Below are 12,749 nucleotides of genomic sequence, written 5' to 3' on the forward strand. Positions count from 1 at the left end.
GGTCAGCACTGGAAACGTTTAGATTTGGGAGCAGTTTGGATTAGGAAGTGCCCAGTCCTACTAAGTATTAAGTTCCAATATTTGCTAATTAGCAGTGTGCATTGTGTTTTTATTGAGGGCTTTAAGAAATTAGCTACAGATGGTTCTGCTGTTTTGATCTGGGCACTTTCCCAGCACTCAACCTTTGGTGAGAAGCACAGACTGCTTTTCTACTACCCAGTGTATTATCTTTTTGCTGCTGAGACTAAATACCTGACAAAAAGAACTTAAAAAATGTCTATCATGGTTCAGTGCACCATGGCAGGGAAGGTGTGGGGACAGGGTTGAGGCTGAGGGTCACACTGTATCCAGATGGGAAATGGAGAGCAAAGAATTCTGATGCCCAGCTCATGTTCTCCTTTATTCAGTACTGGATCTCAGCGCACAGAATGGTACTGCCCACATATAGATTGGGCCTTCCCACCTCAATCAGCATTATCTAGAAACTTCCTCACAGACATGCCTTCTCCTAGGCAGGTTTAAATCCTGTCAGGTTGATAAAAGCCATGAAATGGGGCAACTTCAGGGTGACTGAGGTTTGGTGTTCTGGTCCTGTTTACCTCAGCAGAGTAACAGGCAAGCATTGCTGAGTGCTGATGAACTGTGCTAAGAGAGTTCCTAAGTCTGGACTGGGGTGACTGACACTGTTGCTGAGCAGACTGCCCATGGGTGGTAGGGCCATCCTGGGTAGGCTAACACCGAGGACTGGCACAACCAGTACTAGTTCCTATAACTGTGTTTTATGCAACCGCACTTTCAAAAGCAAAACTGAGTAGGAGTCTTCAGGGACCCAACTCTCAGGAATGTCAACAGTTGGTTGGATAAAGCAAAGAGAAAAAAGGAAGATGTGTTACAAAGCTAAGTCCAGGTACAGATAAGGAAGTGAGTGTCCATCTGATTTGTGATCAAAGACATCACAAGAGCAATTGTAGGATGGACAAACAGAGCTGTGAGGAAGCAGAGCTGGGAAAGATCAAGAAATGTGTATGAGAGAATTTGGGTGAGCCTGAAGGGAAAAGGCCAAGGACAGACAGAACCAGCAAGTGGTTAATCCTAGTGAAAGTAACTGGCCATGCAACAAGTAGAAAGATCTTACTCAGGTAGGCGGCTGAAACTAAAGGGTTGGAAAAATGCTTCCTTAACTCTGTTGGGTTACATGTGGGAGCAACAGGCCAAGGGAACCCCCTGAAAGGCATGCAGCCTGGAATTTGTGTTCATTCACCAACCAGCAATCTGCTGCGTAGTAAGAAAAAGATGGATGGAGCTGGGTTGATAGAGAAGATAGTTCAGTAAGTGACTTTCATGCAAGTCAAAGACCTGAGCTCAGATCTCCTGTACCAGAATAAAAAGCCCAGCACAGTAGCTCAATCCTAGTGCTGGGAAGAGAGGCAGGAGGATCACTGCGGTTTGCCAGGCAGCTAGTCTTGTCCAGTAAAGTAAGCCCCATACCCATAAGCTGTGTATCAGAAAGTGAAGTGGAAGGAGATGCCACCTGACATGGATCTCTGGTCTTCACAAAAATTTGCATATACTCCTCCCCCAAAACAAATTCACAGATTAAAAACGATGCTTACAAACTGAAAAAATGGAAAAATCATTTTACCCATTGAACTCAATAAAGTAACAATAACTTGTGTATATACTAATTTGAAGAACTTTTACTAAGCACCAAGAACAGTTTCTAGTACTTTCACCCCCCACCTTTATTATTAAAAACCGACCAAAATATAAGAAGTTTATTTAGGTCTTAGCCAAGAATCCATGAAATGTAAAGCTGCCAGTCAGTGCTTTGTAAAGTGGGTGGTTTCAGGGTTTTGGGAAACGGATTTCATGGAGCCTACAACAGTCTCAAACTTGCTATGTAGCTGAAGATGGCATTAAACTCTGACCCTCCTTCTTCTACCTCCAAATGAGAGAATAAAACATGCCACCATGCCCAGCCTACATTTTTCAACACTGTTTAACTTATACATTTCATTAAGGGGACGTGATGGCCTCAGGCTGGCTCTCATTGGTTCCTGTGTAGACATCACACAACCAAGCACACATATGGAAATAGGAAGATCTTGCATAATTAAGGAAGTACCTAATTCTCACAGGCATACTACAGAGCAAGTAACACAGAGACAACCACAAGTCATAATGCATATGGAGAAGTTATGAAAATTGACAGAATAAAAAAAAAAAGGCTATGCCTTGGGATACAGTAAAGGGAATTCAGAAGCTTCACAGACCAGATGGCTGTGCCCGGACTAGGCAGGGAGTGGACATCAATGCTTGTGCTCAGGTACTCAAGACGCCAGAAACCAAAATGGATGAGACCAAAACCAAGCTGGAGATGCACTGACTGTTCAAGAGGTATGGAGTATCTGTGTTTGGTAAAGAGAAGTACTCTGCTCTGAAAAAAATAAATAACAAGAGACAATCCAAGCCAGCCTCTGACCCTCCGACCCCACCTGTGCCTTCTTCCTGTCCCCCATCCCTTAAACTGACCATCACTCACAGCCTGAGAGCACTCAGCACATGCTCCTGCTGTGCGTGCCTTCAAGACAGTGAAAAAGGACCAGAAAGCGCAGCTCACCCCAGATAACAATGCAGCATTAAGGTAAGCATCCTCTCCTGTAATACACCAGCAGCATATTTTAACCTTTTCTGAGCCACTTGCAAAATATGCGCACCCAGTGCCACTCTGGAAGCATGGCACGGTTGAGTCAGATTCCTTGTGAGGCAGTTCAAAGTTTTCAAACACCAGACTTATATAGCTCTGCCTCTACTACCACAGGTGGCTCATAAGGCTGACACCAACTCTATATCCCCTGGCTTCTCAAACTATTAAAAATCTTTTCCTTCAGGTTTTACCAAATTCACAACTAAAAACAAACAACAACAAAATTAGAGAGACGAAGGCACATACAAAATGTTGTCAAAACAAATGGCAAAGGTCAAGCAAGAATGTGTGTGATCGTTCTCACAGTCCAAACTTTGCTAAACAGTTTGAAAAGGGGACTGGAGAGATGGCTCAGAGGTTAAGAGCACTGCCTGCTCTTTCAGAGAACCTGAGTTCAATTCCCAGCAACCACATGGTGGCTGACAACCATCTATAATGAGATCTGTGCACTCTTCTGGTCTGGTGGCAAACATGCAGATAGAACACTGTATACATAATAAATAAAATCTTAGAAAAAAAGAAGAAAAAAAGAATTTGAAAAAAATCAAAAACAAAACCCCTTTACTTGGTTTGTCAAAGCTTCAGGCATTTTATAAAGAACTCCAGGAATTTAGAGAACTGGCAAAGCTGAGGCGAGGGAATCATAGGTTCAAGGTCAGCCTGGGCTTCACGTTTAAATCCTACCCAATAAAGAAATCATAAAAATGGGGAGGACATAAACTACCACCCACACATTATCAACGGAGTTCTTCCAATAGGCCATGTCTACACAGAAAGACATCAGGCAAGACTACACAGCTGCATCCCAGTGCTCTTAGGTCGGCTTCAGAGGGGCAGGAATATTGGCAGATGCCTGCTCCAGGTAGGCCAAGGAGCCCTGAGGGATCTCAGCTGGCTTCTTGTGCTGCACATTGATGTCCTCCAGCACCTGCTGCCAGTGCCTCAGCTTTGTCAAGTGCTTCTGGACCAGCGCATCTTTCCGCTGCAGTTCACTCCTTAGTTCTGAGACATCCTACAGTTGACAGTGCGGGGAGGGGGAGAAAGGGATGAGGTTAGTAATGACAAACAGGAGTAAAGGAATAAAACCCCTCCTTAGTCAGGAGCACTAAGAATGCCCCTGGTGGTGCAGGCCTGTACCCCCGCTACTTGGGAGGCTAGGGCAGGATCATAAAGTTAAAGGCAGGAGTGACTTCAAGGCCAGCTTGGCTAACACAGCGAGGAAATAAAGTAAGAAGAGAGATGGAGGGGGCTGGAGAGATGGCTCAGAGGTTAAGAGCATTGCCTGCTCTTCCAAAGGTCCTGAGTTCAATTCCCAGCAACCACATGGTGGCTCACAACCATCTCTAATGGGGTTTGGTGCCCTCTTCTGGCCTACAGGTGTACACACAGACAGAATATTGTATACATAATAAATCAATAAATATTAAAAAAAAAAAGAAGAGAGATGGAGACATAGTTTGATGAGGAGTACTTGGCTAGAATGCTGAAATGGTACCAAAGACACAAAAAGCCAACTCAAAACCAAGGGAGTCCACCACAGCCCTCCACTCTGCTGCTCTCTATATGAATCAGCAAGAGCAAATCTTTTTGTTTGTTTTGGAGACAGGGCTTCTCAGTGTAGCCTTGGCTGCCCTGCCTATGCCTCCCAAGTGCTGGGATTAAAGGCCTACGCCACCACCATCTGTCAAAAGCAATTCTTCCAATGAAAGATGTCTGCCCAACAAGAATTTTAATGTTTAATGATTTTTATTTTAGTAAGTAAAAACACAAGACTTAAGATTAAAAATTACCTCTGAATCTAAAAGACCACTGCTGAAAAATACCAAACACTGAAAATATGAGACAGGTGTTAACAGCTGTCTGTAAGAATCCACATTACTGTTCTAGAATTTCAGATTATACATATAAGGTGTTAAAACAGTACACTGTTTTCAAAAGCTTAATATGAACAGTGGTAGTAAATCCTTTATTAAAATTTGGCTTTGGGTCCGGAGAGATGGCTCAGGGGTTAAGAGCACTTGTTGCTCTTGCAGAGGACCTGAGTTTAGTTCCCAGCACCCACAAGGCAGCTGACAACCATCTACAACTCTAGTTACAGAGGAGGCAATGCACTCTTCCAGCCTCTATGGGAACTGCATACACACAGTTCACATACAAACACGAGGGCAAAACACACATACACATAAAATAAAAATAAAAAAGCAAAAATGTTTAAATGGTAGCCTTAACCATTTCCACTATTATTCAAGAACTCATATCAAGAAGCAACTGATTACAACAAAGAATATAATCTTCTTACTATTCCTGCTACCAACAGCTGGTCTCGTGGCTTGAAAAGACCCTTTCTGATTAACTAGTCATAGTCAACTTGTTCTTTCAAAAGCTCCAAAGTTCATTGCTCTCAAATTTTCATTTCTTGGTGGCAGTACCACTGGCCTTGGGGCTGGAAGTTCAGGATCTTCTGTATCACCTCACTTACTCCTTAACAATAAAGCTTCCTAATTCTTGTGGCAACTCATTTGAACAAATACCTCGGTTTAAAGCAAATGAGACTAACCTACCCCTTTTAAGGAATCTTGGCTAGAATATTTACCTTCTCTATTTTTTAAAGAAACAGAATCTCACTATACAGCCTTGCCTGGCCTAAGAACTTGCTATGTAGGCCAAACTGGTTTTGAACTTACAAAGGTCTGCACGTCTCTGCCTCGTGAGAGCTGAGATTAAACACATGTACTACCATGCCTGTTACAATATTTACTTTTTGATTCCTTAAGTAAAGTACATAGACCATTTCCAATGTGCAAGGTACAGGTAAAGCTATTTGGGGGTACAGTTCCAGTTCCTATCCAAATTAACTTTGTATCTACACTGTTAGCTTTCCAGCTGCTCTCAGAAGTCAGGGTGTGAAGTAAGTAGGCAGAGCTGTGGGCAATTCTGCTCTCCCCATAACCCCTAGTGTCACAAACATTGGTACCCTCAGCACTTCCCTGACTTGTAAAGACCTCCTACCACTCACAAGAAGAGAATACATCTTATTGAGACAAAGTAGAATCTTAATGACACTTGCTCTCCCTAAAAGTTGGGGAAAAAACCAAATTTGTACCTCTTTGATAACTTGATCTGGTTTCTGGACAGACAACTGCAACCTTTTTTGTAAGAAAAAACATTCTGTCTGTCTTGCAATGTCCAAAAACTTCTGGATACACTGATCAACACCTTGAAAGAGAGAGACCAAAAGTTTTAAGGAAAACACTAGATGTATTTTACCTCTTACCTAAACAAATAGGGACAATATTAAAAGAGCAAATTCTCATAGACATAATTCGAGAGTTTAGTCTGGATAACAGCAACATCTCCATCACCTTCAAGTTCCATGTGTAACTAGCATGAACTCAGAGACCTTACACAATATAGAAGTCGTGAAGTCTTCTAAAGAAACACAGTCCAGACACAGCAATTAAGACAATTTCCATTTAAGATGGAATATTCGAAATATTCAAGTCACTGGACACTGGAGTTGAGAATATGCACAGAAGACTCACTCCTGTCAGAGCTGTCAAGAGATCAATATAATTTAGGGTTTTTAAATAAGCACTTCTCGCTCAATTTCTTTATGTACATGAAAAGTTTATTTTAAAAGTGGTTCACAATGACTCAGAAAACGTGTGTCAGCCGGTGAACTGAATGAACAGAGGTAGCAGCTTATGGGGACTCTACATCCATTTTACTCTCTGGAAAAGTTCTAAGATACATGCAGGGCTAAACACACAAACATAAAATCGGCATAGGAACCCTGCTGAAGAAAAACAGTCTGCAAAGAGGGAAATCTTACCAGTTCGAATTTCTTCCTGATCAGTTCCGTTGACATAATCCTGACTCACAAGGGAAGCGAAGCACGCCTGTTGAGCAAAGCACAGCAAATGCTAATCACACACAAGCCGTTACCTTCTTACAAGCAAGAGGTAACCCTCTCCTGAGGCCAACAATGAGTGCACACTTTCTGAGTTTGTACCTGTGAAGACTTCAGTAAACATTTGGTAAAATAAATCTCAACTAGCTTGGCAACTGAGAAAGCAGTATTTGCTGGCACCATCACAGGGTCTCACTCCGACCACCTGACTGCCCCTCGCTCTTATTCCACACCTGGACACCTTTCAACCCCATCACAGTCACGTTGGCTGAGCCTTACATGAACTGCATATATTCACTATCTCAAGCTGCAATCCGCCTCCTCTGTCTAAATGGTCCCCCTCCTGCTCTTGCTCTGCAGTGCAGTTTGACATTATTATCCGCTCTTCTCAGCCACTATTATTTGTCTTCTACCAATAGGTCTGCCTCTGTGGTTCAGAACTATATTCTAAGTACCTGGAATATCACTTGGCATTTAATAAGGAACAGACGTGTCTGTGTAATAAATGTTTAGTGTCACATGGATAATCAAATCCCAAAAGATCTCCTGAAAGGGTACTGTACTGATATTGCATTTGTATTTTAATAAATAAAGCTTGCCTGAAAATCAGAATGCAAAACAGCCACAGTGGTCTGCCATACAGGCCAGGCAGTGGCGGCACACATCCTTCATTCCAGCAGCCACGCTAGTTAGCCACAGAGGCCGGGTGGCAGTGGTGAACACCTTTAATCCCAGCACTAGAGAGGAATATAAGGCAGAATGAGACAGGAACTTGCTCTCTTTCAGAGGTAAGAGCTCTTTAGTGGCTTGGCTGCTTTGTTTTTCTAATCTTCAGGTTGAGCCCTTCAGGTAGGGTACCAGGCTATACATGGGAGTGCACCACAGGGGCACAAGCAGCCCCCAGAAAAGACAAAAGAGGTGAAAGAGAACACGGGTGGCAGCTGACAAATGACCACAGGCTAGGAGAGAAGAACCTGCCGGTGGTGAGCAAACACATGTGTAAAACACAAAGATACAGAAACAAATTTAGGTTCCAAACATAAGCCACAAACACATGTGAGGTTCCTTTCGTGAGCAATGAATCCTTCCACCCACCTCCAGACTTAGTGTACAGAAATCATAACAAGAGTTTCCCATCCCTGCAACAGCTCAACAAATCAGACTGCCCATTCTGTGTACTGTAAAAGTTCATTCTTGTTGGACTTTTGGGGTGCATACTTCAGAAGACTGGATGGCCCACAAAGCTTGGGTGGGTGTGCCAGAGGCCACACAGAGTTGCAGGTGGCGCACAGGTGGGAGGCAAAAGTCTGCAGATCTCAAGGCCAGCCTCGTCTACAGAGGAAGTTACAGACAGCCAGGGTAACACAGACAAAACCTGTCTCAAAAAACCAAACAAAAAAATAAAACTAACTTCGGAAGCTTTAGTTCCCGGTGCACTTATCCGCCCCCATCATCCTTTGAAAAACATTTAAAGCATGGGTCTTTATCGACAGCCAGTCTTATGAAGGAAAAACAAATGCATGTATAAAAAGGCAAGTATTTAGGTTTGGAGGGATGGCTAATCATGTAAAGATGTTTGCCACCAAATCTCGGTTCCAGCCCCTGCAGGCACATGGTAGGCATGGAGAACTGACTTCAATGTGTTCCTATGACCCCAGAAGTGCATCAACAATAAATTAAATAAACACAATACGATTTATTTTTTTAAAATATGATTTTCAGAAGTATGACTAGGCCAGTTTTTACCTGGAAAGGCAGAGAAGGCCGGTGTACTAACCTTCACTAGGATAAACCCAAGGCCGACTTTGGACAAGTTACTTCTGAGTCTTAAGGGGGCGAGGGATGAATACAAATGTTCTACCAAAGTTTCCCCCCACGGTAAGAGCTCAATTTGTCCCAACAAAGCCCATTTACCAAACGACTAGAAAGTGAAAGCCAGCCAGAGACGTCAAGAGGTAGCACCCAAATAGAAATGCTAGCAGGTAAGCAAGGGTCAGGGGCCACTGGGAGGTCTACACAGAAGAGTGAAAACCGGGAAAAGCACATACTAGGTGCCCTTTAAAAACTGAACTCGGAGGAGCTCAGGCGAAAGGCTACGCTCCAGGGAAGACCAGCTCCAACCGGACCCACAGAGCTGAACGCCGGCTGGAATCCAAAGAGCCCCGAGATTCTAAGAGTTGTCTCCAGAAAGGCCGCGGGTGCGGGGGCACCTGCGGCCGCCGGGCACAGGCGGCGGCCAGCCTCGGGCAGGCGGCTTCGGCTCTCCGACTCCCGGCACCCACGGGACGCAGGGACCACCGAGGCAGACGGTAGCCCGCGCGACTTCCGAAGGCTGCACAAGGACGCCCACGGCGCGGCTTACCTCGAATGACGACTCCAACTCGTCCACCAAAGTGCTGTTCGACGGTCTCGGAGCCCCGGGCGCGGCTTGCAGAAGCGAGGCCTGGCCCGGGAGCCCGGGCGGGGGCGGCGGGGGACCAGGCGGCTGCCCGGAGAACATCCCGCCCAAAGACCCCGCCATGTCTGCAATGGCAGGCGGAAGCGCCACTGGGCCTGCGTGCGCCGCCGGATCACGTGGCGGGCGTGGTCACGTGACTGGCGGAGCTCCTGTCCCTCCCAAAGGCGTCTAGAGGCCTCTGGAACCTTGTTTCCCTGCAATCGCCTGGGTTAACTCTTTACTGTCTTTAGTACTAAAGGCTTGGGCTGGTTTAAACCAGTCACATACAGAGACTGAACTCGCTCGTGGGCTTCCCCTCCATCGACCGATTCCTTTGCTGACCCTAAAGACTTTCAGGGACCTTAGCCAAGTCTTTCCTTCGGCTCCTTAGTAAAACGAGAAGTCATTTGTTCCTTCAGGCTGATTGAGGGCTTGCTATGTACCAAATGCCAATTCACTCACTTGTTGTAGCTAGAATAACACGAGTTCCCTCTAAATTCTGGCATAAGGTTAGCAAAACGACTGACTGACATCCTGAAGGCTAAATCCTGTGTTCAAGGAGATAGACATATTAGTGAAAGTCCTGGTGTTAAATGGTATGAAGAGAGTGGGGACCTCAGGGCAAGATTCCACCCAGCTAAGATCCCAGCTTTTGAAAAGGATTTAAAGAAAATCTTAGAGCCAGGTGTGGTGGGTTCTGGATTTATTCCCAGAATTCCGGAGGCAGAAGCAGATAAATCTCTAAATTTGAGACCAGCCGGGTCTACAGATCGAGTTCCAGGTTAGCCAAACCTAGGCAGTGAAGGAAACCCGTGGAAAATACAGAGCTGTTTTTAATCCCAGCACTTGAGAGACAGAGGTCAGCATGTTTTACATAGGAAGTTCCAAGCCTGCTGTGGTTACATAGTGAAACCCTGCATCAAGAAAACAAAATAAAGAACAGACTAATCAAAAGAAAGAATAAAAATAAAAAGCTAGGAGCTTGTCTGCTAATTGTTTTGATCTCAGTACCCTTTTATATTCTTTTTGAAGATCCTGAAGTTTTGGGTAATGAGGATCATGTTTACTAATATTTATCAAATAAAACAATTTTTAGAGTTGAATAAAAGTAATGAACACATTGCATGTTAACATTTTTATGGAAATCACAACTCTTCTAAAACAACAACAAAGAAAAATGACTTAGTTGTCCAGGAATGGAGTTGTGGGAGGAGAATTCTGAGTGCTTGTGAGAACACTCCATGAAAACAAGTCTTGTGACCTCAATTTCTTCAAAACACAGAATTGCTCTTGGTTGTTTTCGTGCTTCTCCCAGTTGTAGCTGTGGATAAGAGTGAGTTTACTTCAGATAACTCATTACTACTTGCTGTTGTTAAGTGTTTAAACGATCCTTTATATTCCTCTATGGAAAGACATGTTTTCACCATATGTAGGTTATCCTTTGTGATTACATATAACCATTTAGTCATGTGGCCTTTACATGAGAACTTCACTCATGTGACCTTTCTTACCCCTCAGAGTATAAATTGTCTGAGGCTCTGAAGAAAGTTGGCTGCTGCATGAGACTTCAGTCTGCCTCACGAATCTATTCTATTCTCCCAGCCCCACTGCCTCTAGAGCAAGGACACTTAGTGACAGAATCTTACTTTTATTTGCAAATCTAGTGCCCAGATAGTCTAACCATGATGTAAGTTGCCAGTAACACACCAGTGGTATTTCTCTTGGATTCATCCAGAGAACAAGGCATCCACTTCTTGTTTTGCTAAAAATCTGTTTCTTCACTCATAAAATGGGAGAGTACAGTCTTGGGAAGATTACTAAGAGTGGGACAACTTATCTGTGATGGCCCACACTGTAGTATTGTTCAACATGGTCAGCCTTGTAGCCTGATGGAGACTAAAGAATGACAGTGTGACCTTCAGAAAGAGTTGCCCACTGGCTGGAGAGATGGCTTGGTGATTGAGAGCAAGCCCTACTCTTCCAGAGAACCCGAGTTCACATTCCAACACCCACACCAGGAAGCACACAATCACCTGTAGCAATAGTATCAGGGAATCTAACACCCTCTTCTGATCTCTGCAGACACTGTACTCATTTGCAACTCCACACAGACACATGACTTAAAATAAAATTTAAAAAAAATAGCTATCTACTGGGTGGTGGTGATGCATGCCTTTAATCCCGGCACCTGAGAGGCAGAGGCAGGCAGATCTCTTAGTTAAAAGCTAGACTGGTCTACAAGATAGAGTTACAGGTCAGCCAGGGATATACAGAGAAACCCTGTCTCAACCCTCCCCCCAAAGTTATCTATTCATGGTTACAGGCCATACCAATGAACTGGGCAGGGGGATATGAAGGTATGGCATAGACTCATTAGGAATGTGGTGTGGGAGAATTGTCTGTATTCTGTCAGTCATGTTTTAAATAAATGATGATTGGCCAGGCAGGAAGTATAGGCTGGTCAACCAGACAGGAAGTAGAAGCAGGGCGATGAGAACAGGAGTATTCTGGGAAGCAGGAAGCTCCCGCACACAGTTCTGCCCAGACACCAAAAAAAGCAGGGTGTAATCTGCCAAGCTAGAAAAGATACTGAGTCGTGTGACTAACATAGATAAGAACAGTGGGTTAATATAAGCTACAAGAGCTAATAAATAGCCTGAGCTAATAGGCCAATCAGTTTTTAACTTATGGAGACCTCTGTGTGATTTTCTTAGGTGCTTGCTGGCTGTGGGGTACAGGACGGAACAGAAACCATAACAAGCAGGCCCCATCATGTTACAGAAGGGATAACTGCATCCACAGAAAGCCTGAGGAAACTTGGGAAAGAATAAAGCATGGCTTCTTGATGGCAGCAATTTCTCGGGTCTGCTCTGCTTGCTAGAGGCAAGCAAGCGCTCTCATCTAAGAGAGGCTTCCTGACTCAGCTTTAGCTGCAAAACCTTGCAGCTCTTTTAAGAGGTCCTGCCACGAAACACTTAAATGGTGTTGATGAAAAGCTGACCGCATGCTTTTCGGTTTTAAGCCATAGCAGGAAAAAATCTGCACTGTTTTAAAATGCTGACTTTCTGGGCCATTCTGCCAGGACAGACTCTGACTCTTTGAGGCAGGAGGTCAGCTACAGAGAGAGCATTTGACTGCTGCAGCCTTGCTTGCTGACAAGGACCTTAAAACGCCATATAGTTGTGGCAATAAAAATGGCTTCAGCCGGTACTTCCACCATGAGGCTGGAAAGCTAATGAATGGGCTGGATCTAGCTTTCAAATCCACAGCTTTAATCCTACCCATGTTGCTTGGTAAATTAAAGACTTGTGTAGTCAGAGAGAGAGAGAGAGAGAGAGAGAGAGAGAGAGAGAGAGAGAGATACAGTAAAGAGAGACTCAAAAAAAACCTCTAAATGGTTTACAGTTTGTTAAAAATATGTGCAGGCTTTAAAAAAAGGATTAAAGTCCTTAAAAATATAAAAGAAAGAAAGAGAGTAGTTTGGGTGTGGTGGTACACACCTTTAATCCCAATGCCTGGGAGGCAGAGGTAGAACGACCTCTGTGACTTCAAGGGGAAGAGGTAGATTGACCTCTGTGACTTCAAGATGTGGTAGCACACACCTTTAATCCCAGCACTAAGGAGGCAGTGACAGGCAGATCTCTGTGACAAAGATACACAGAAACATTGTCTCAAAACGCCAAAAACTAAAAATG

General features: G+C 44.2%; 1 protein-coding gene across 1 annotated transcript; it reads right to left on the minus strand.

The window, feature by feature from the left end:
• Positions 1-1,760: 1,760 nt before the first annotated feature.
• Med28 (mediator complex subunit 28) lies at positions 1,761-9,169 on the minus strand. The gene is made up of 4 exons (XM_048461672.3): positions 8,980-9,169; positions 6,540-6,606; positions 5,811-5,923; positions 1,761-3,719 (listed from the first exon to the last, which is right to left on the minus strand). The coding sequence occupies exons 1-4, from the start codon at positions 9,136-9,138 to the stop codon at positions 3,522-3,524; spliced, it is 537 nt and encodes a 178-aa protein (XP_048317629.1). The 5' UTR covers positions 9,139-9,169; the 3' UTR covers positions 1,761-3,521.
• Positions 9,170-12,749: the final 3,580 nt, after the last annotated feature.

Source organism: Myodes glareolus, chromosome 8 (assembly GCF_982192425.1).
Source record: "Myodes glareolus chromosome 8, mMyoGla1.1, whole genome shotgun sequence".
Lineage (NCBI taxonomy): Eukaryota > Metazoa > Chordata > Mammalia > Rodentia > Cricetidae > Myodes > Myodes glareolus.